The sequence below is a fragment of the Diabrotica undecimpunctata genome, chromosome 3 (assembly GCF_040954645.1).
Source record: "Diabrotica undecimpunctata isolate CICGRU chromosome 3, icDiaUnde3, whole genome shotgun sequence".
In the NCBI taxonomy this organism is placed as follows: domain Eukaryota; kingdom Metazoa; phylum Arthropoda; class Insecta; order Coleoptera; family Chrysomelidae; genus Diabrotica; species Diabrotica undecimpunctata.
In genome coordinates this window covers 17,984,406-18,009,442 of record NC_092805.1, presented here as the reverse complement: position 1 = coordinate 18,009,442, position 25,037 = coordinate 17,984,406, and the positions used below count along the sequence as shown (strand labels likewise).

At 33.7% G+C, this 25,037-nt stretch overlaps 2 protein-coding genes across 3 annotated transcripts; one reads left to right on the top strand and one right to left on the bottom strand.

The window, feature by feature from the left end:
* The first annotated feature begins 1,296 nt into the window (after positions 1–1,296).
* Positions 1,297–8,062, top strand: LOC140435498 (uncharacterized). Its single transcript, XM_072524232.1, has 2 exons — positions 1,297–1,659; positions 6,183–8,062. The coding sequence occupies exons 1-2, from the start codon at positions 1,431–1,433 to the stop codon at positions 7,166–7,168; spliced, it is 1,215 nt and encodes a 404-aa protein (XP_072380333.1). The 5' UTR covers positions 1,297–1,430; the 3' UTR covers positions 7,169–8,062.
* Positions 8,063–17,512: 9,450 nt separating this feature from the next.
* Positions 17,513–24,925, bottom strand: LOC140436499 (uncharacterized). Of its 2 annotated transcripts, XM_072525372.1 has the most exons (3): positions 24,699–24,918; positions 23,960–24,236; positions 17,513–19,462 (listed from the first exon to the last, which is right to left on the bottom strand). In XM_072525372.1, exons 2-3 carry the CDS (start codon positions 24,186–24,188, stop codon positions 17,970–17,972), a joined length of 1,722 nt encoding a protein of 573 aa, XP_072381473.1. In that variant the 5' UTR covers positions 24,189–24,236; positions 24,699–24,918; the 3' UTR covers positions 17,513–17,969. The 2 variants fall into 2 exon arrangements, with proteins under 2 accessions (XP_072381473.1, XP_072381474.1); XM_072525373.1 differs by lacking the exon at positions 23,960–24,236 and having other exon boundaries at positions 24,699–24,925.
* Positions 24,926–25,037: the final 112 nt, after the last annotated feature.

Sequence of the window (25,037 nt, the reverse complement as noted above, 5' to 3'; positions counted from 1 at the left end):
AAAAGAAACAAATATTCATTCGTTCGTGTTTCATATGAATTTAAAAAAATTTTAAAAACACCCGATTTCATAAAATAATATAATAAAAATGTACTGTTTCAAAGCATATTTGAGGCATAAAACATATACATAATAAGGGCATGGCAATACCGCAAACACAAATTTGACATGACGTTTATAGCTAACTTCAACGGCACTTTCTTTATACTTTTGCCGAATTGAGTTAGAATCTAACTCGATGTTTTGCCGTTTCGTTATATAATTTTTATAGTGATTGGGCTTTTTGTGTTTAAAATTATTATTGGAATACATAAAATCAAGGGTTAACTTTAATTTTCGTACAATGATATAGATATATGTAAGCTTAATATACGTCAGTTTTGCCATATACTCAATTATTTCACACTCTCACATAAAATTATGGGCAAGATTTATATTATATGATATGAAAATTTAAAATTGAAAAATACATATATAATTAAACAACAACGTGAAAAATACATATATAATTAAAAGCGTTAAAATTATACCTATAAATATTCTAAAATAAAATTATATCTTACATTTAAAATACTTATATAATAAAAACCATTAAAATTATGCTTAAGGTAAAAATTAATAGTTTAGAAGTTTTAAAAACTACAGAATAAAGTAAAGTAAAATGAAAAAAAAAAATAGGTTAAACAAAAGAATACACTAAATATTTAGTTATATTTAAAGTAAAAAATACTATTTTATGAATACTTTTTAATATGAATAAGTATATACCTAAATACAAATGTGAAGCATTTTACTTATGTATAAGTTTTTTAAAACATTATAAATAATTTCGTCAAAGTATCTTTCTATGGACCGTGGAAGTGATGACGTAGATTTTATTGACATATGTCAGTTTCACTTTCCAAACAAACCTTGTTTAGTGTGGATAATTTGTATTTTTCGTTATTTTTTCATTTTTTTTTACAGAATCTTTCCGCTTTTTGCAATATCTAAGTATTCTAATAGTTACTACAACAATTTTACAAGGTTGTGTAAACAATAAAGCATGTTGTTTTATAAAAATAGAATAAAATGCATGTATCAATAAAGTAAGGTTAGAATGTCTTTAATTTAAACTTTTAAACTATATTTCATAGAAATAGAACACTGAATTATGATGGTATTATCTTAAAAACACTATACTTAAAAGAAAAAGCAGCAGAGGAAGCAAAATGTTAACTTTATAGAAATTAAAAAGTCTTGAGATTGGACATTTCAACTTTTGTTTGGAAAGTAATTGACAGTTGTGACGTCACACTTCCTCGGTCCATTTTAAAAACTCCTATACTTTATACAAAAAAATGTGGCAACACTGACGTATATAGATAGTTGGATGCCAAGGTTATGTTCATTGCACTCAAATTAAAGTTAGGCAAATCAAGTGTAATAAAATGGAAGGAAAGCAAGAAAATAGCGAGGAAATGTGTAAAGTAAAAATAGAGCATAAAGAACTGGATGGTGCTCTGTTGGATGGCTTTAAATTTGAAATTCAGGAGGAATCCAATAGGCAAAGTACACATGGCACATATTTAGACTTAAAGAAATGTCTTATAATTACTGAAATAGATCAACATGGATATAAACCTAACTCATTTGAAGAAAACCAAAAAACTGAAAAAGGTTAGTAACAGTAATATGTCTCCTATGCCAAGCCTAGGCAACTTTAGTTACAGCACGCTCCCTTTTCTAAGATTTTTTTAAAATAAGAGGTGATGTATTCAATTTACAGATACCACATTCAAATCTTGTTAAGGAAGAAATCTGGAGAAAAGCATGTTTTTCACTTTAGTTACAGCATTGTCCCACTTTTACCATTGCCTATTGCCTTAGTTTTAAGGCAAAACCTATCAATGTCAGCCCAAAAAAGACAGCTAATAAAACTTTATGTCCTACATTTGTTCTTATATTTAAGTTTCAATTTTTTACCAATTATTTTTAATTAAATTTTAATGGGTCTCATAAATAGTATGTCTCTTTTGGGTCTATAATGTACCTAATTTCTGAGTAATGACCACTTGTGGGCCATGATCTATTGCTGAAAAAACTAAGCTTATATGGTATAAATGGAGTAGCTCATAATTGGTTCAAATCATTCTTATCTGGAAGATCCCAAAGGGTAATTGTAACAAAGCATAATGTGAATATTAAATCTGAAATTAAACCTATAAAATTAGGCATTCCTCAGGGCAGCAGAATTGGACCCATAATTTTCATTTGGTACAGACATACTGTGTTAATAGTGACAATTGTAGTTTAATTGCTTATGCTGATAATACAAATGCTCTAGTAACAGCAAATCATTTAGAGATTCTACTAAATGAAACTGTCATATTTAGAGAGAAATGTTAAAGTGGTTCTCCAGTGAAGGATTAATTATAAATAAACAAAACATGAATTGTTTAATGTTTGAAACAACCAGATCAAATAGAGAATGTCGAAATAATCTTTTGTTAGTTGATACAAACATTGAAATTGGCACTAAAATTACATTTTTAGACATGACAATGGATGCAACATTGACATGGGAAAGTTAAAAGGTTGAATTCAGTATGCTATACTTTAAGAGTATTATCACACTGTGGTGCACCCAGGGGGGGGGGTTTTGGGGGTTAACCCCCCCCCCCCAGGATATATAAAGTAGAAAATATATAAAGAGTAGTAGGAAAGTGTAACTTGTCTTTCACACAATACAAAAAATCCAAAACACTAATTGAATAATTAAATTACCACTTCAAATATGTAGAACACAATAATTATTGTATAAATACACAATAATTAATAATATTTTTTATTATATTTAGATATAGATAGCTAATATTAGGCTTATGACAAAAGTAGACAGAATGAGTTTGTTGCGAGTAGCATGCACCTACAGGACTGTACCTGTGGCGGCCTTGTGGACTATCACAGGTTGTGTTCCTCTGCATGTGTTAGCAGTAGAAAAGAGATATCTCTATGAGAGAAGAGAACATTTGACAACAGCTATAAAAAAAGAAGAAAGGGAAAGATCAATGGAAATATGGCAAAAAGAGTGGATATGAACATCCACTAATTGGAAGGGCACCATAAGAAGAAGAACCTTTAATTGTGTCTTATTCCCATTAAAATAGTAATTAAAATGCCACAACAAAATAGCTTCAGAACAATAGATAACATTTAGATAAGAGAAGGGAGTGTTCCAAAAATATCATCATCCTTACAGCGGCCACCCCACTTTCGGAGTATGGTACGTGCAACAGTCAACTGTGCACAAGTAAGAGAGGGTGGTTTGTAGGCAGGATAATAGATACCCGAATCTCTGACACCGCCATTTTTAGTACTTTAAAGTAAACTAAAACCCAAATTTTCGGGGGAACTCAAAATGGAGGTAGCATAAAAAAATTTCAAAACCCCCCCTCCCCTCAGACAAATTCTGGATGCGCCACTGTTATCACAATATTTAAATCAAGATGATCTTGATTGAAAAACAATTTATTTTTTAAAACTTTGAATCATTGGTGCCTTATGGGGCAATTTTTTATAGTGAGAGCAATGAACTTGATCTCCGAGTGACACCAAAGGCAGAGTAGTCAGAAATCAAATTGACTTTGTCCTTATTAGACAAAGATTCCGCAACTCTATACTCTCAGCTAAAACCTACCCAGGAGCAGATATAGGCTCGGATCACAATCCTGTAGTAGTCACATTAAGAATAAAACTAAAGATCATTCAAAAACACATACAGAAACAAATTGACGTGAGAAGACTGAGTGAACAACATATAAAAGAGAAAACAATAGTGAACATCAAAGAAAATTTACAAAATATAGAGAAACTGAATAGAAATACTGATAACATAGACCAAAAATGGGAAAATATTAAACATGCCGTAATGCTGGCAGGGAGAGAAAATTTAACACCGAAAGAGAGGAAACATAAAGAATGGATGAATGAGGAAATACTACAGTTGATGTGTGAAAGAAGGGTACACAAAACAAATAACCCGATAAGATACAAAGAAACAGATAAACTGATAAAAAAGAAAATAAGAGAAGCTAGAGAAAGATGGCTAAGTGAGCAATGCCAGGAGTTGGAACAACTGGAGCGAAAATATGACTTTTTTAATGTACACAAAAAGATTAAAGAAATGACAGGAAGGAGAAGAACAACACAGATAGGACAGATCAAAGATACAGATGGTATACTCATAACAGATTTACAACAAAAAATGAATCGATGGACAGAATACATATCACAACTTTTTGATGACAAAGATAGACAAGAAATCTCAAACGAATATACAGATGATACAGGGCCTGATATAATCAGAGAAGAAATAGATTATGCAATCAAACAAGCGAAAAGTGGTAAGGCCCCCGGTCCTGATGAAATTCCCGTAGAACTGCTCAAACTTATGGACGATGAATCTATTAAAATACTCCTAGATCTATTTAACACAATATATAGAACTGGAATAATACCTAGGGAATGGCTCCGTTCGACCTTTATACTACTGCCAAAAAAGGCAAATACAAGGGAATGCAGCGAATATCGTACGATAGCTTTGATGAGTCATGCTCTAAAACTGTTTCTGAAAATAATCCATAATAGGATCTATAGGAAATTAGACGCAGACATCAGTAACACTCAGATGGGATTCAGAAAAGGGCTGGGTACAAGGGAGGCTCTGTTTGCAATGAACGTTCTCTCACAGAGATGCTTAGACATGAACCAAGAAATTTACACCTGCTTTATTGATTTCGAAAAGGCCTTTGACAAAGTACAACATGAACCACTAAGACAAATTCTAATAAAGAAAAATATAGACAGCCGAGATATTCGAATTATATGCAACCTATATTGGAATCAAACAGCAAATGTGAAGGTTGAGGGTAGGCTAACAGAAGAAATTCAAATCCGTCGAGGAGTCCGGCAGGGATGCATCTTGTCGCCACTTTTGTTTAATCTGTATAGTGAAGCTATTTGTGAACAAGCACTCGAGGAAGAAGATCTTGGACTGATAATAAATGGTGAGACGATCAACAATATAAGGTATGCTGACGATACGGTTCTCCTAACGGGAACGCTAGTAGAACTACAACATCTCGTTCAAAGTCTCAATATATATTGTAACAGTTACGGCTTGAAAATTAATTTGAAAAAAACTAAATTTATGGTAATCACGAAATCCAAGAACATCAGAGCTAATCTTGTAATAGACAATACAACGATTGAGCGTGTGTCCTGTTATAAATATCTAGGTGCTTGGATCACAGACGATACTGATCAAGCAAAAGAGATTAGATGTAGAATAGAAATCGCTAGATCAGTCTTTAATAGAATGCGCAAACTCTTTTGCAATCGTGATATCAACATAAAGTTACGAATACGAATGCTGCGGTGTTATGTCTTTTCTACCCTGTTGTATGGAGTAGAGGCTTGGACACTAAAACAGTTGACCACAAAAAACATCGAAGCTTTCGAGATGTGGTGCTATAGGCGCATTCTCAGAATATCATGGATGGACCGCGTCACTAACACGCAAGTACTCCAAACTTTAGACAAAAGATGCGAAATTCTAAATGAGATAAAAACTAGAAAGATGGAATACTTGGGGCACATTGTGAGAGGTGAAAAGTACGAACTTTTAAGAAATATCATGCAGGGCAAAATTAAGGGCAAAAGAAGTGTGGGAAGAAGAAAAATATCGTGGCTTCGTAATCTACGTGAATGGTTCGGGTGTAGTTCGATTGAACTTTTTAGGCGCGCTGCTAACAAAGTCGCAGTGGCCATGATGATTTCCAATCTCCGTTAGGAGTGGCACGAGAAGAAGAAGAATGAACTTGATAAAATATTTTTCTGTCAGAAACAAGTGCTAAGAATTATAAAAAAAAATGAAATGGGGCATCTTGCAGAGTAGTCTTCAAAATTAACAATATCTTAACAGTACCTGCAATATACATTGAGGAATGTCTTCCATTACCCTTTAGAAACATCTGTTTGTGAATCTACCTACACATAGTTATAATAACAAGGAGATTAAGAATGTTTAGTAAATCATCGACTATTTCTGCTGTCTTAAATTTTATTATGCTGTAATTTGATTATTGAATTCATTTTCGCTTACACTCAAATATTTATATTATAGTTGATTTGTATTTTAGGTTATTTTCTAGATCTAGACGAACACAAACTGGAAATTATGGAGACACAAACTGATGATTCATCTTATGAAGAAAATTACACTAGCCAACACTCTGAAGGAAAACCATTAAATAAAAATGTGGAAGTTGCGTGTGAACTAAAACCTTACAAGTGTGAAGTTTGTCTTAAACAATTTACCCATGCATGTTATTTGAAAATACATTTGAGAAGGCACACCAGAGAAAAACCTTACAAGTGTGAAATTTGTTTTAAGCAATTTCGTCAAGCCAGTAGTTTAAAAATGCATCTAAGAGCGCACACTGAAGAAAAATATAAGTGTGAAGTTTGTTTTAAGCAATTTAGTCTAGCACGTAGTTTGCAAAGACATTTGAGAGTACACACTGGAGAAAAATCTTACAAGTGTGAAATTTGTTTTAAGCAATTTAATGAAGCAGGTCATTTGAAAACACATTTAAGAGTGCACACTGGAGAAAAACCTTACAAGTGTGAAATTTGTTTTAAGCAATTTTGTCAAGCTAGTATTCTGAAAAGACATTTAATAGTGCACACTGGAGAAAAATCTTATAAGTGTGAAGTTTGTTTTAAGCAATTTAGTCTAGCAGGTAGTTTGCAAAGACATTTGAGAGTACACACTGGAGAAAAACCTTACAAGTGTGAAATTTGTTTTAAGCAGTTTTATGAGGCAGATTCTTTGAAAAAACATTTAAGAGTGCACACTGGAGAAAAACCTTATAAGTGTAAAATTTGTTTTAAGCGATTTCGTCAAGTTAGTATTTTGAAAAGACATTTAAGAGTGCACACTGGAGAAAAATCTTATAAGTGTGAAGTTTGTTTTAAGCAATTTAGTCTAGCTGGTAATTTACAAAGACATTTGAGAGTACACACTGGAGAAAAACCTTACAAGTGTGAAATTTGTTATAAGCAATTTAATCAAGTAGGTCATTTGAAAACACATTTGAGCATGCACACTGGAGAAAAATCTTAACAATGCAACCTGCAACTGCAAAGCATCACAAGAATCTAATTAACTCAAGCAGTGCCGACGTTGCCACATTTTCTTTAACTAGATTTTAGCGTGATTTTTAAATGACGAATGAGTAATAATCCTCTTTCAACACATAAAGGCATAAGGCAAACACATCGTAACCATCAAAATCAAAATTGTACACGTGACGATTGAATAAAGTTTTCTCTGTTATTAACAAATGAATGAAATATTTTTGTAGTCATTTTTTAAAAGAAATAAATACTTTGAGTATTTGATTCGTTAATAGCAAGGAATACATAATTTATTTAAAACAAAACTTTACTTGTCTTCTTCTTCTTCTAATGGCGCTACAACCCTTTGTGAGTCTTGGCCTGCTTAACAATGTTCTTCCATTCTGCCCTGTCGGATACTTTCCTTCGCCACTGCCTGATGTTCATGGTTTTAAGATCCCTCTCTACGTCGTCTATCCATCTTTTACGGGGCCTTCCTCTTGTTCTGTTTCCTTGGGGCTTCCATCTCTGGACTACTTTTACAGCTCGATTATCTGGCATTCTTTCTAGGTGACCAAGCCAGTTTAGTCTTTGTGACTTTACAAATCTGACAATATCTGCGCTCTGCATTAGTTCATCCAGCTCGTGATTCATTTTAATTCTCCACGAACCATCGCTGCATTAGGTTGGTCCAAATATCTTCCTTAGTATTTTACTAAACTTTACTTGTACAATTTTTATATTGATGGTTACTATGTTATTCCTTTAATATTAAAAGGGAAAGGTCAATATTTTCTTAACATTTCTGTTTGACTTTAGAATTAATTATAATTTTTGAAGTTATACTTCAAGAGAGAGACAGAAGATATATTTTCTCTCTTTTCCTCTCTTGAATATAAAATGTTCCTTTTGTATACTTATAAAATTTAATATTATATATATATATATATATATATATTATATAAAGATATATATATAGATATAATATTATATATAAAATAAAATATTTATTAATATTATTATTTATGTGATATGTTTTGTATTATTTATTAAATGTTCATAATTATATTAGTCTTTTGTATTTCAAAATAATAATCTCAATAAATCACTGTATGATCCAGAACTGTCAATTTTGAAATACATTTGTGTCATGTCCTCGGTAGTATAGTAGTCAGTGAAACTGGTAGATTAACTCAAAAATCAACTGCTTTACTATTTAAACTGTTTATTGTTTTTTTACCTAAACTTCATAACACTCTTTCATTTGCACACCCAATCTAGTAGAATAACTCACTATTTAAACTATTTTCAAGATTTTATGATAAATCACAAAATTAAACTAATGGCTGCCACAGAAACTTTCCGAAAATTACTTATCCGAATATGACTGATTTCAATCGATGCTATTTTATCACAGGAATGTTTGCTTTGTTACCTTACAATTGCCAATAAATTTTTTTTTATCTTGCAGTCAACTCTTAAAAGATTCTATAGGAGGAAGCGTTATTTTAAATAAACAAACATTCCAATTCCATAGTGTAATAAATAATAATAAATCCATAAATAAATCTTAGCTAATTAAGCACTTTCTTTTGAATGTATAGAATAGCAATTATGACAAAATGCTGTTCCAATATAAGGCGCAATAAAAATTTTTATACAGGACGGGACCTCTAATATGTAAAATAAAAAAAAATTTGAATTCTTAAAGTTTTTACTTCACATTTAAAAAAAAATAATCTTTTCACATTTAGCCGATTACAATCCTGCAACTGTCAGATTTAACTAAAATGTCATGTAATAATTCTCGACATTCTTAAAATCCTATATGACGTCAAAATTAGTGACGCACTGAAAGAAGGGTTTGGGACATACTGTATCTTGTAAAGCTGTTTGCTGAAATAAAAAGGAAAACAGGTATTAATTGAAATATTTAGTGTTCAACACAAATTTAATACTTATCCAAATAAATAGTCTAATTTTTTTATAGCTACCCATCACCATTTATGTACAGTTATATTAAAAAAAAATGGTACAAGTATTAGAAAGAGAAGTTAACATCATCCTATTTGTGTAAAACCGGCTGGGATTTTTGGAGGTTATCAAATGTCATAAGTGATCAAAAATGCAACTCATAGACGTCAAAGACGTTTAATTTGATAGAAGGTTTAACGTTACGTACAATAAAAAATTAATATGCCTCGTCATTTAAGTGAGATTGAAAAGGCTCAAATAATTACGAAAATGGAAGAAGGATGGTCAATTCGTGCGCTAGCAAATTTCTATAATAGAAATTTGAAAACAATCTTCAGAATTAAGCAACGATGGGTCCAACAACAATCATTAAAAAGAAAAGTTGGTTCAGGGCGTTCCAAAGTATCCACTCCTCAACAAGATGCTGCTTTAGTTCAATTCTTAAGAGATAATCCATTTGCGACGTCGAAGGATTCATACGGGATTTCCTGGTGCCCAACCTACTGTAAGCAGAAGGATCAATGAATCTGAATTAAAAAACCGACCAGCTGCTAAAAAACCATTAGTAACTGTTGAACATCGGCAAGCAAGAGTAATATTTGCACTAAACTATATTTACCGCAACCCACAATTTTGGAACAACGTCATTTTTACTGATGAAAAGACTTTTCAGTCGACCTATAACGGTCAAATCCGTGTTTATCGTCCAGCCAATACTAGGTTTGAAGAACGATATATTCACTCTCATAATAAATCTGGACGTTTTTCTGTAAATGTATGGGGTTGGATTAGTATACATGGACCTGGTGTTTGTTGGCGATTAGAGGGAAGATTTACTGCCGACAATTACATTAACGTTTTGGAACACGTAATGCTCCCTTCTATTGAGCAATTGTATCCTAATAATACTTTTATATATCAACAAGATAATTGTTCAGTCCACACTGCCCATGCCGTAAGGAATTGGTTTCAAACGCAAAACCTGGAAGTATTGCCATGGCCTGCGCACAATCCAGATATAAATCCAATAGAAAACATTTGGGGCATAATTGTTAAAAAAATATATAAAAGAAATTTTATGCCACAAAATTCAGATAAATTGTGGGATACAACCTTAGAGTGCTGGGAACATCTTGATCCAAATATGATATCTAATATAATTCAAAGTATGCCAAATAGACTAAATAAAGTTATAGAATCAGACGGTTCTATCACCAAATACTAAATTCTATTTGTAACAGTCATAATTGAACGAACTCAACGATAATTAAAGGGGAAAAATAACAACATACCCCCCTTACAATTTGGCGCCCTCCTAGTGGTATTATTTTTCTTTTGTGAAAGTTAAGTTCAGTGTTACTTAATTGTGTGTTTCGTTCGGAAGTGAACAAAATCTGTTGTGGACACTGGTTGGTTTTCAGTTCCTCAACCGTAGTAAAAAGACTTCAGTACTGGACACTGGTATGTTTTCAGTTCCGCAGTATTAGTAAAGACTTTAAATCGGTATTAAATACTGTTGTCTCAGTTCTCTACGCGATTTACTCTTTCTATAAACTGTGTATGCTTCTGCGATCAAGAAATAAAGTTACAAGCATGGCTCAGAAAAGTGAAACAGTTCAACAAGTAGTGATGACCCAAGACATGCTCCAGAGCTTAATTAGAAGTCTACAAGGTATTAACAATCAAGCCCAAACTGTAAATACTTCCAATTCTAACTTCTCAGCATGTAAACATCGGTTTTCGGGAAAACCAAATGAAGATGTCGAGGCATTTATTGATGCCATTACGGTGTATAAAGACTGTCTTAATATTTCTGATCATCACGCGTTAAAAGGATTGTCTATGCTTTTAATTGATTCAGCTGCAACGTGGTATCAAGGGGTTAAATCATCCATTCAAACGTTTGATGAGGCTATAGAAAGTCTCCAGCATGCATACGGTTCTCCAAAGCCGGCGTATTTAGTTTATCGTGAACTTTTCGCGGTCGAAGAAGGTCACAATGAAAAAACCGACGTTTTTGTCAGCAAAGCGCGCTCGTTGTTGCCATGTCTTCAAGGCGCATCCACCATTTCGGAACATGCTCAACTTGATATGATATTTGAATTATTAAATGCATCTATTAAAGATAAGGTAAGGAGAGAATCTATATCTAATTTAAGAGAACTTGTTGAAGCAGCTCGCGTTGTTGAACAATCGCTCCATATTCGCTCCGTATAAACAGAAAGTAATTCAAGTAGTACCCGAAAATCAAAACAATGTTCTTATTGTAAGAATTTTGGACACCAAAGGGACGACTGTCGTAAACTAGCATCCTGCAGTAAACAAGAACCTTCTTCTTTAAGTAACAACAGTACAAAGCAACCTTTTTCAAATCCCAACGTTGCCAATATCAACGATAATCCCCAGATTTTCTGCTATGGTTGTAAAAGCCCAGGTTTTATTAAATCAAATTGTCCGAAGTGTAGTAAACGTACTGCCATAGGTTATGTTTCAACTTCGGCTGAATTTCTTTGCGCTTCTCTGCAATCGCCAGATTCTTCGTCTCAGATTCAGTCACATTCAAGCCCGTTGACTCCAATCACTATCGAAGATCATCATGGTTATTGTTTTCTTGATTCAGGTGCCGAACGTAGCATCGCCGGTGCTACACTTCGAGAAATTTTACTCAAAGATAAAATTCCCTATAGTACCAAATCTATCCTTATGACTTTGGCTGATGGCAAAACTAGTTTAGTTAATGCTCTTTTCTTTCAGGTTAATGTCGTACTTCAAGGTAGAAAACATTCATTATCTTTATGCTCTGTACCTGATCATGTACAAAGTAGAACACTTCTAGGTTCTGATTTTCTTAGGTCAGCTTATATCATTCTTGATATACAACGTGATTGCTGGTATCATGGTGATGAATTGTCTGTACGCTATCCGTTTTCATCTGAATCATTTATATCTGATCTCAGGTCAAATTTTGTTCATTTAGCTCGAGTTGAATTGAGAGAAGATGAAGCCATTTATCTTGATCCAACAAAAAAGTCTGAAATTAATGACCTTTTGTCTAAACATGATAATGTTTTTTGTCGAAGCAAGGAGCCTACGCCTTTTGCCGAACATTATATAACTGATGAAAATCCAATCGCTGTTCCCCCATGCCGAATGTCTGAGATTAAAAAAGCACAGCTCAAACAAGAGCTTGATACACTTCTTACTGATGGAACCATAGAGGAGTGTGAATCCCCATATGCTTCGCCTGTAGTACTGGTTCCGAAGAAGGAATATCGGAACTCGTCTTACAGTAGATTATCGTAAGTTAAATGCGATCACTAGACCGTATGTCTATCCGCTACCGAGAATAGATGATCTGTTACATGCGACAAAAGAAACACGTTACATGTCAACACTAGATTTGAAGTCTGGTTATCACCAAGTTTCTGTTAAATTTAAAGACAGAGACAAGACGTCTTTCATTTGCCCCTTTGGCACATTTCGCTATACGCGCATGCCTTTTGGACTGCGCAATGCACCTTCCACTTTTCAGCGATTGACAAATTTCGCTCTGGTTTACCTAATGTTCGTATACGTGCTTACCTAGACGACTTAGTTATTCTATCCGCTAAATTTAGTGAACATCTCGCTGACCTCGAGCAAGTATTATCCCGGCTAACAATATTTAAATTACATTTAAATCGTTTACCAGCAAACCTCTACCCAATCTACTTAAGAAGAATACTCGTTGGACTTGGACCACAAACCAAACTCAAGCTTTTGACCAACTTAAAATTCTTCTGTGATCTAGCCCTATACTAAGACAGGCTGATCCTAACCTACCCTATACTCTTAGAACCGATGCTGGTTCTTACGCATTGGGAGCTTGTTTACTCCAGGAGGAGGGATCCGAGGAGAGACCAGTGGAATACGCCAGTCATCTCGTAACAAAGTCTGAACAGAACTACTGTACTACTGAACTTGAGGCCTTAGCTGTTGTGTGGGCAGTAAATAAGTTCAGAGGATATATAGAAAATTCTCAAATCAAAATACAAAGTGATCACCAGCCTCTAAAATGGTTAATGTCCCTCAAATCTCCGTCTGGTTGACTCTCGAGATGGGCCCTGTCATTGATGGCCTACAACTTAAAAATAGATTATACTACTGGACGTTTAAATGTCGTAGCTGATATGCTATCCCGTCCACCAATTGAAAATATTGATGTTAATCTTGTCCAAGTTGGCTTACCTCAACAAACTGTCAGTAATTTGGGAACAAACAACTGAATGATCCCGATTTGAGAAAAATCGTCGAATCTTTCGAAAACGCAGATACCAATTCCGTTAATTATAAAAGATGGTCTGGACGAGGATATTTTACGATGCAAGATGATCTTTACAGATAAACCCCTGATTTGGACAGCGAAGAAGCACAGCTGGTCGCTCCAAAGTCCCGCATACAAAATATACTTTGATTACCATGACGCACCCTTAGCTGGACATTATGGTGCTGAACGTACCTATCAACGAATCGCTAGCAGATATTATTGGACTGGTATGCGTAAAACAATAATAGATTATGTAGCGAAATGCTTGGATTGTCAACGGTATAAAGCATCTAATCTAAAACCAGCAGGACAGTTTCAAAGGCATGTTCAATCTCAACGCTTCAAAACCATGTCTATCGATGTATTCGGTCCAATTCCAGAGACATCTGACGGATACAAGTGGATCTATGTTATTGAAGATACCGCGAGTAAATGGGTGGAAATATTTCCTCTTAAAGCAGCTACTGCCGAGAATTGTGCCCGCTGTTTAGTTGACGAAGTAATCTTAAGATATCGTTTACCCAGACGCGTTATTAGTGATAACGCTACACAGTTTGTTGGTGCGGTCATGCAACAACTAGCGCACTGTTTAGGTTTTAAACAAACCCTAATTCCGGTTTATTGGGCAGCCGCAAATCCTGTAGAACGGAAAAATCGTGATCTAAAGCCCCAACTGGCAATTTTGACAGGAGCTGAACATACATCATGGAAAGAACAAATTCCAGCTGTAAGATTCGCTATGAACTCCGTTAAATCGCAGTCAACAGGTTATAGTGCCGCGTTTCTAACCTTCGGTCGCGAATTGAGTACTCCCAATGATGTACATCAAGACTTTCGGACTATTGTACAAAATGACAACTTCGTACCAGAGATAACCCCATACCTAAAGACTCTCAGTAGTGTTCTATACCAAGCTCGCGAAAATTACGAAGCGAGTCAAGATCACGCAAAGTCATATGCCGATAAGTATCGCCGCGCCAATATGACGTTTAATGTGTCGGACAAAGTGCTCGTTGACGTGCATGCTCTTAGTAAAGCGAAGTACTCTTTCGAGGCAAAGTTCGCCCCGCGTCGCGATGGTCCATACATAATAACCAAGGTGGTTAGCCCAACCAGCTATGAGATATCGTCGCCACAGAACCTAACTGAACCTCTCGGTAAATACCATGTATCAGCGCTTGTGCCCTATCGTGCTGATACTGATACCGATGATGGTCCGTCCCCTAATCCGTTGGTTCCCATTCGCAGAAGAGGACGTCCCCCCAAAACAGCATTAGCCGTGCCTGATGAAAACCATGTATACGAAGAATAGAATGACGTTGCTTCGCCTCATAAAGATGCCGAGGCACTCCTTCCCACAATAACACCTGACCCTCCTAGTGAACTCTTTCGTCATCGCCTCCGGAGACATCCCGTCCAGAGGTCCACCTGCCAGTGTTGCCTTCTACTCACACCTGTTCTTGCTTCTACTTGAGGGACTCTGCGTGAAGCAAAGGGGGAGGTTGTAACAAATCTCCTAAGTGTATGCAACATGTGTTGCAATGTGTTGTGTATGTTGCCTACCCTGTAGGTCGCTCTGCGTCCTGTATTATTGGTGATCTTGTGCCATACGTCCTACTAAAAAAGGGCCATACGGATAATTAGTTTTTTTTTTTACTTAAGAGGTTATAACGCAACGCTTCATGTTTTTTATCTAAGTCTTGTTAATCTTCAGTTTGTTCATGTAAGAACAGTGCTAAATAAATATCTGTTAACATTGAAAATCCATTATTTCCCTAAATAAAAATAATTGAACGAACTCAACGATAATTAAAGGGGAAAAATAACAACATACCCCCCTTACAGTGGAAATATATCGGGAAAGATGTTTGATTAAATTTAAAAACTTAAGAATTTAAAAGCTTAAAAAATTAAAGTTAATTTAAATTATAATAAATTAAATTTAAAGTAATTAAACTTCTTTTAAAAACTTAAAAACAATGTTTAGTAAAAGTAATTAATATTATATGGCAAAATTTGGATCACAATATTTTTTCTAAAGAGATTCAGTTATTGAAAGTTAAAATAATATTTTATTTTCTTCAAAAAATTTTGTAAAACGCAAAAATTGAATGCTATTTTAAGACCACGCGGCAAGTACATATCGCACCCTTAGTGCAAGACTGCAGTAACTCAAAATTTTATGAAAATGAAGTAATTATGGAATTCGATTGTAAACATGCATATCTATCCCCTGTAAAACTTTAGTAACTTTCAAATGCTTAACCGGCTAAATATTACAACAACAACAGTTTAACTATTTTGTACATAAGTTCCGTGCAAAACTGTTGTAACTCTAATGTAACAGAGTTACAACAGTTTTGCACGGAACATTGCAATGGTTTCGATAACAAGCAATGAAAGACGCGAAAAAAGTAAGATATTTATTATTCTAATATGTATATCTGTGGTGTTTAATATTAATATACAGTGTGTCTACGTAATCCATTAACGATCGAGACAATAAACAAAGATTAACGAGACCAATCTATTCATGTAAGTTTTATGTCCTTTGTGTGACATTATATTTTCCATAAAATGTGTGCGATGTCGTTTGACCATTTATTTATTAGATTGGATTAAAAATACATAAATTAAAACTAATTATTTACAGCCAAAAAGTATTTTTTCTTTCAAAAGTATGAAAGGAAAAAAAGTTATCTTAAAACTTGTGTATTAACAATACTGATAGGTTAAAAATATCTATTCTCAGAAAACTTGTTTTATAAAAACGAAATCCCAAATTGTATTAAATCTTCATGTAACCGTCCGGGGCGATTGTCTTATCATATTGTCCCCCCGTAATTCCCAACTTTTACTAATGTAGTCAATTTCAATTCTTTTGTTAATTACTGTACTCAAGGTAGCCTGATTTGCATATTTTTATTATATTCCTTTTGTTTTGAATTTAAATAAAAATATTGAAAGTTTTACAAATAATTTTTCTACCTTGTTATGACATTGTCATTATTATAAAACGAAGGAATTGTGGCTATCAGAAACATGTCGTGTAAAGATAGAAATATTATCTGTTTTATTAGGTACCTATGTATTCTAGGTAGCTATTTGATTTCTTGGAATCTATTAAATGTAAAGTTTAATACCATACTAAACCCGATTGCTGTTGGGAATTATTTTTTCTTTACTAACCCGATGATTTATTGGAATTTATTAAACGTATATACCAAACCCCGGGAATTACTTTCCCTTTATCTACCAGGTGATTTCTGGGAATCCATTAAATATAATGTTTAGTACTATTCCTATCGTTGTTGGAGATTAATTTTTCTTTACTCTACACTTTTTACAATTTTCTCCGTGCAAAAGTGTTGTAACTTTGAAATTCCTAATTTTTTAGCATTAATATTTTATTTAAATTTCTATTTTTGGTTAATGAAATATAGGCTGAAAAGCATGCAAAATCATAATTAAATGATAATTTGTGTCTTATTTCACCGATATTAGCACGAAAATAAACAAAATCGTCTTTATCTCGAAACTTACTGCAGTCTTGCACTGAGGGTGCGATATGAAGATATCTAAACTTGAATTTTTTGCCCCAATCTTTCATATTTTAGAAGCAGTAATAGCTCCGTAGTGGTGCAAATAAGGAACTAAAATCTTGATCAACTTGATACAACTGCTTCTTGTTTGTAACCTTTGCCAAGACCAAAAAATGACAAAGATCCTTCCATATGCGTCCTAAATCTGCGACAGTATCTTTTAAGTGAGGAGACATAGTCGTATGAAGCTAGGCATAAGTTACGTGATGCTTTGCAGGCAGGTTCTTGCAGGTTGCATCGTTTTGCTTCTACTTACAACAGACTACATAGCCCCAGTGTTTTCAGGTCGTATTTATAAAAATTTCTTTCTAGATTTCGTTGACAAAAATCACTAGATTTCACCAGATTAAAAAAAAAACAATTTCTATGTACTAACACAACAAATGCATGTCTAGAGGTATGTATATAAGTAGGTGAAAGTGTAGGAATTATATGTATGAGTACAAAATAATGTACATTGCACATTAAAAAAAGGTTTATTTCAATAAAAACAGTCCAACAAGTAAAAATATTGAGAGGTTATCAAATTATTCTAAGATAGTACATATACTACGTTAAAATTAAGAATAAATCAATTGATTATATATAGCTAATATATATTATGTTGTTACATACATTGTGTTATGTTTTTTTATTAAAGCTCGATTAAATTGCTTAAAACAAATTTCACATTTGTAAGGTTTTGCTCCAGTGTGCACTCGTAAAGGCCTTTTCGGGACACATACTTGAATAAACCGCTTAAAACAAATTACACACTTTTAGGTTTTTCTCCAGTGTACACTTCCAAATGTGTTTTCAAATAACATGCAATTACTATATTGCTAAAAACAAATTTCACATTTATAAGATTTTTTCCCACCGTGTACTCTCAAATGTTTTTTGAAAGAACTTTTGTAAGAAAAGTGTTTAAAACAAATTTCACACTTTTAAGGTTTTTCCCTTGTGTGTACTTCCAAATGTGTTTTCAAATTACCTGCGTGACTAAATTGCTTGAAACAAATTTCACACTGATAAGGTCTTGCTCCAGTGTGCACTCTCAAATGTGTTTTCAAATTACAGGCTTGACGAAATCCCTTAAAACAAATTTCACACTTGTGAGACTTTTCTCCAGTGTGCACTCTCAAATGACTTTTCAAAGTTCCGGCTTGATTAAATTGCTTAAAACAAATTTCACACTTGTAAGACTTTTCTCCAGTGTGCACTGTCAAATGATTTTTCAAACTAACGGCTTGACTAAATTGCTTAAAACAAATTTCACACTTGTAAGGTTTTTCCCCTGTGTGTACTTTCAAATGTGTTTTCAAACCACCTGCGTGACTAAATTGCTTGAAACAAATTTCACACTGATAAGGTCTTGCTCCAGTGTGCACTCTCAAATGACTTTTCAAATTACTGGCTTGATGAAATTCCTTAAAACAAATTTCACACTTGTGAGACTTTTCTCCAGTGTGCACTCTCAAATGACTTTTCAAAGTTCCGGCTTGATTAAATTGCTTAAAACAAATTTCACACTTGTAAGACTTTTCTCCAGTGTGCACTGTCAAATGATTTTTCAAACTAACGGCTTGACTAAATTGCTTAAAACAAATTTCACACTTGTAAGGTTTTTCCCCTGTGTGTACTTTCAAATGTGTTTTCAAACCACCTGCGTGACTAAATTGCTTGAAACAAATTTCACACTGATAAGGTCTTGCTCCAGTGTGCACTCTCAAATGACTTTTCAAATTACTGGCTTGATTAAATTGCTTAAAACAAATTTCACACTTGTAAGGTTTTTCTCCAGTGTGCACTCTCAAATGTGTTTTCAAATTACATGCTTGACTAAATTGCTTAAAACAAATTTCACACTTGTAAGTGTTTTCACCACTGTGCACTCTCAAATGTATTGTCAAAGACAATGCATGACTAAATTGCTTAAAACAAATTTCACACTTGTAAGTGTTTTCACCACTGTGCACTCTCAAATGTATTGTCAAAGACCATGCATGACTAAATTGCTTAAAACAAATTTCACACTTGTAAGATTTTTTTCCAGTGTGCACTCTCAAATGTGTTTTCAAATTACAGGCTTGAATAAATTGCTTAAAACAAATTTCACACTTATAAGTGTTTTCACCACTGTGCACTCTTAAATGTATTTTCAAATGACAGGCTTGACTAAATTGCTTAAAACAAATTTCACACTTGTAAGGCTTTTCTCCAGTGTGCCCTCTTAAATGTCTTTTCAAACTATATACTCGAGTAAACTGCTTAAAACAAATTTCACACTTGTAAGGCTTTTGTTCAGTCGTAACTTTCATATTTTTATTTAATGTTTTTTCTTCAGATGGTTGACTCGTGTAACTTCCTTTGTATGATGAATCTTCAGTTAGTGTCTCCATAATTTCCAGTTTGTATTCGTCTAGGTCTATGTGATAACCTAAAATACAAATCAACTATTATAGAAATATTTGAGTATAAGCGAAAATGAATTCAAAAATCAAATTAAAGCATAATCAAATTTAAGACAGCAGAAGTAGTTGATGATATAAATATGTTTTAGAAACCTGTGTTTCTGTCTTCTATATGTGTAATAGTCAGCCCGTTTGTCTTTTAATGTGTATCACAAAACATTCAATATTGTGTGTAAAGACGGTCGTGCACACCAAGATACAACAATGTCCTTGAAACTTCTATGATATAGTCGCCCAGAACACTGCCCTTCGCGTCATCACCGGTGCTCCAAAATCAACACCGATTACATCAATGGAAGCCCAGACCGGTATTGAACCAATACAATGCCGCAGAGAGCAACACGCGTTAACCTTCTGGGAAATGCACAGACGAATATTTCCACAAAAATGGGACGAATATAGACAAGCAGCCTCACGTCTTAAAACACAAACCACTCCGCTTACAATAGCAAACCAAATCATGGAAAAATACCACATTGTCCTGTCGGAAGCCGCCCCCTTCCCAGCGCAAACCACACTGGCCCGCTGTCTACCAAACACAGAATTACTGCTTGAAAACCATAACGACCCGAAGCACTTATCGTCAGACATTGCCCTAAGGAAAGCCGCCCTAGAGACGATACACACCAAGTACCCAGTACATGAGTGGCTCCACATCTACTGCGATGGATCCTCGATGCCGGACTCGGGAAGAACAGAAGCAGGATATGTCTCAACGTTCTTCAAAGGCTCTGTAGCTGTGGGTGCCCCTCTCACCAACTACGACGGCGAAATTGCTGCTATACACGAAGCTGCAAAAAATCTTGAGAATTTCCAACACCCCTTAAAAGTTGCCTTCTTCATCGACTGCCAAGCCGCAATCCTCGCCCTGTCGACAAATCCATACACCGACTGTGCCAAAACAATATCTTGTCTATCATTAGTGTAGCCGTGTTCAGAACAACTACGGGGCATGACTACCTGGCCTCCCATCTACATCGCATCGGCGTCCGCGAAAATGACAACTGTCCACTATGTGGTCAGCCCCAGATGGATGCTGCTCACCTTCCAGAGTGCCCAGCCCTGAAAACAGACCCACCCGAGGAGGATGAAGATCGCCTATGAGAAACGGCTCGTCTATACTGGTCAGCGCGCCACCAAATGGCTAACATGTCAAGGGTGGGTGTTGGCTAGTAAGTAAGTTGAAACTTCTATGAGTCACCTTTTTTAACCGGAATTGTGAGAATGACTTAGTTTAGGATTTCTGGGCTGTACCAGAATTCTCCTAAAATATGAAATATTGTACTCATTAAACAATGGTCAAGAAGTATAAACCGGTCTTCACAGAGTATCATAAAAGATATAAGAGCAAATATATTCAATATTGCAGGATAGTTCTTTTAAATTTTTTCATAAAACATAACATAAGTAATAAATTTTTAAACAATACGTCGACTATTTATAAACTACTGAAAAAATGGATATTGTTCGAATAATTGAACATTTAAAAATATTTTTAACTTAGTGTTTAACTCCACTTTTGACAATAATTTGACAACATCGCAAAACACGTAAATGACAACAGTGCTTAGTGTTTCGTGAGCGTAAGAGATATCTAGTTCCAAATAAGACTCCCCGAAACAGTTGGCACCAATCTAGAATCAAAGTTAATTTGGTCAGGATCTTCTCTGTTTGCAGAGCTCTCAAAAATCCGTCAAGGATTTATTCCACATAGATTGATACAATGCTCTCAAATCTGACAAAGATTTGTTCCGCTTTTGGTATAAAGCAGCGAGTTTTAGAAGTTTTCGCATAGGTTTCTTGGTAGCCAGGTAGCCTTAAGACACATATGGTTGCCACATCTCTACATTCAGGATCTTCATGCTAGAAACTTGGATGGACAATAGCGCACATTGACATTTGAAAATCTTGTGTTAAATAGTAAGTAGTATTTAGTTCTAGGAATTTTGTTTTTATGTCATTTGTACTGATTTTATTGAAGTTATACTTCTATACGCGCGCTCCACGTTGGAAATTTGTATGGGAGTGAATCTGTGAAATCATTACATATGTAAGATAATAAGTAAGAGAGAGACAGAAGATATATTTTCTCTCTCTTCCTCTCATAATTCACTGTATGACCCAGAACTGTCAATTTTGAAATAAGTTTGTGTTATGTCCTCGGTAAAATAGTAGTCAGTATCCCCGCCTGTCACGCGGGAGACCGGGGTTCGATTCCCAGTCGGGGAGGACTTTTTTATTAATATTATTACATGGTAAATTAAACATAAATGCGTAAGTAGAAAAGTTATGTATATTATTGTCATTTTTAAATACTTATGAATATTGGATTTTAATTTGTATTGTATTATTATATTGAATTATGTTGCAGTGTATTGTATTGTGTAAATAAACAATGAATTTTACTGCAGAGTATGTGTAAAACAAATTTTGCATTCAACTCCTTTCATACATATATGAAAATAAAAATATACATTTTCATCAAAATATTGATTCAATCCTTCATTTACTATACTTTTATTACAGGTCAAATGTTGTTTATTAATTGTCAGTAAGTTGTTATTAATTCTGTTTCTCTTTCTGCTATGTCTTACCTATAGCATTACATATGTAATGATTGTGCAGATTGACTCCCAAATAAATTTGTAACGGCGAATGCGTGTATAGAAGTGTAACTTCTACCGGCAGTCCCACTGTACCGCCACACCCGTTTTTTTATATTATTTGTACATCTCTCATTCTTCAATAAACCTTTTGTACCTTTGGACAGAAGAGTAAGAAAAAAGAAGTACTTTTAACTCGTTTGGACAAAATATATAAATGTTTTGAGTGGGTTGGAGTCAATACAAGGGCTATTGGTTAACTATTTTTTATCTCGAGCTTTCAATTGTGTTTACAATTATTATCAACAGCTGCTAAAAAATACAAAATATCTTACAAAGTTGAACTAGAAAGAAAAAAATTTTTTGTTGACTCATAAAATAAAATTAATTTGGTTAATAAAATTGCTGCTAACATATTTCAAAACGAATTATTATAAAAATGTTCTTATCATATAAATGTTTCTCTGAAATTTTAATATAATTTTGAAAAAGTTTCTTAACACAAAAACAATTGAATTTATAAATAAGTTAAAATAGCAACCAATTACAATTGTATTTTATTGGTCCCAAATTACAATATAAAAATAAATTCTGATCATAATTATGTTCATTTTGGCTGGCGTGATTGGCATCTGGATACAAACGACTGTTAAAATCATTTTTAAAAAAATTATTCTCAAAATGACCCCACCATTATTTATAGCTATCCAGCTTATCAATTTTTGACTCTATATCTTCTAGTCCACTTTCTAGCAACCATCTAGCATCCAATGCTGCCAAACATTTTTTCGATAGCCTCGCTCACAACACAATGGAACGAAACGAACAAGGGACAAAAGTTACTCTTGTAAAGAAGAAACAGACTGCAACAAAATTTGCTAAGAAAAAATAATATAAAAAAGACAATTATTGCTATGTCTAGTAGTGGTAGTTACATAATTTTATTTTCGACTTGCATTCTTTTGGTTATTGCTTTAATGACATACACCATTTTTGTCATTTTTTTTTGTGTATTTTTGATCAAATCATCAAAAATAAACAAAAATTGAAAAAACATAACAGTCTAAGAATATTTTTATCGTTTTCACTGTTAAATTATATACTCTTTGAAAAACAGTTTGACTTTAAATTTGTATTAGAACATTTTAAAATTGGTCTTTCAACTTTAAAATTAACTTTTATACAAAATGAATCAAAGTAACCTTCATTGTTTTTGCCGTGTAGGCTTCATTTGGTTATGTTGAGTGCTCTAAACTAATCATTGCCCGATTTCTGTTACTGAACAGACTCAAAAGAAACATAACATTTATGAGAACCATTAGAATTTAATTAAATGCAAAAAATTGAAATTTAAATATAAGAACAAATGTGAGAAGTAAAATTTTATTGATGGTCTTTCATTGGGTTGTGAGATTGATAGGTTTTGCCTTGGAACTAGGAAAAAGGGAAATAATTTCAAAAATAATAATGCTTTAAAATGTGGTCCATGTATACTGCCTTGTCATATTATCTAAAATTTTCTAGTAAAGATAAGTCAAAGCAAGAATAGAATACTTCACTACAGATTCCTTACTTAACAAGATTTGAGTTTGGTGTCTATAAATTGAATGTTCTATATCATATAGGTCTTATTTTAAAGAAATGTTAAAAGTGGGACAATGCTGTAAATAAAGTGAAAAAAATGCTTTACTCCAGATTTCTTACTTAACAAAATTTGAGTGTGGTGTCGGTAAATTGAATATCCTGTCTTATTTTAAAGAAATGTTAAAAGTGGGAGGGTGCTGTAACTAAAGTTTTCTAGGCTTATCTATTCTTATTTATACTTATAAATTATTATGGGGAGACTTTATTGTTACTAACCTTTTTCAGTTTTTTGGTTTTCTTCAAATGAGTTAGGTTTATATCCATGTTGTTCTATTTCAGTATCTATGGGACATTTCTTTAAGTCTAAATATGTGTCATATGTACTTTGCCTATTGGATTCCTCCTGAATTTCAAATTTAAAGTCATCCAACACAGCATCATCCAATTCTTTATACTCTATTTCTACTTTATATGTTTCCTCGATAATTTCTTGATTTCCTTCCATTTTATTACACTTGATTTTATGTATCCCAATAACAATTTTAAACAGAAGCTAAAATCAATATAGAAATTATATAAGGAAACGCACTTAGATAACATTACAGAGTTACAGACAAAACATGAACATGAATAACATGATATAACCCTGAGAGTAGCAATTGTTTTAGCCAATTATTATTCATTCGTAAAAAGGTTTTATATGCCAAAAGGTCTTCTACTAATAATTCAACTTATTTAATATTCCTTTGCATAACCCTCTTCTCTCGATCAATTTTTTTCCACATATGTTTTTTTTAAGAAGTGTATGATTTTTTTAAGCATCATTATTACAGTAATAAGTAGAAAGCTACTACACATAATTTTAACTTTTTCACCATAATTATTTTCCTGTGTGTTTTGTTTACTCTGAACACATAAAACAAACTTCATTGTTAAGTTATCAATAAAAAAATGGTAAAACGCATGCCTACATGCTAATTAAAATTAAGATAGTTGCAAACAAACATAAACTCACATTTTAGTACTGGAAATCAGTAGCAGAGAACAGCTGAACACATGTGCACAGTATAGATAACAACTGTGTCGTCTATACTGTGACATGTGTGTTCGATTATTCTATGTCAGTAGATCAGTAGGATCAGTACTGCTACCACAGAGTGCCACAGAGTCACAGACTGCTTGCTACTGAAATTACGAAATTAGCATAATGGCAAGCGGACAGCAGACCTTAGACCAGGAGTTGGTTCTGGTTGAGTTCACGGTTCGTAGACACATGGTACAACAATGAATACACAAGGTAGGTATGATACATAATGTTCCAAAATCGGTTCGCTTTCGCGCATGACGTAGTCAA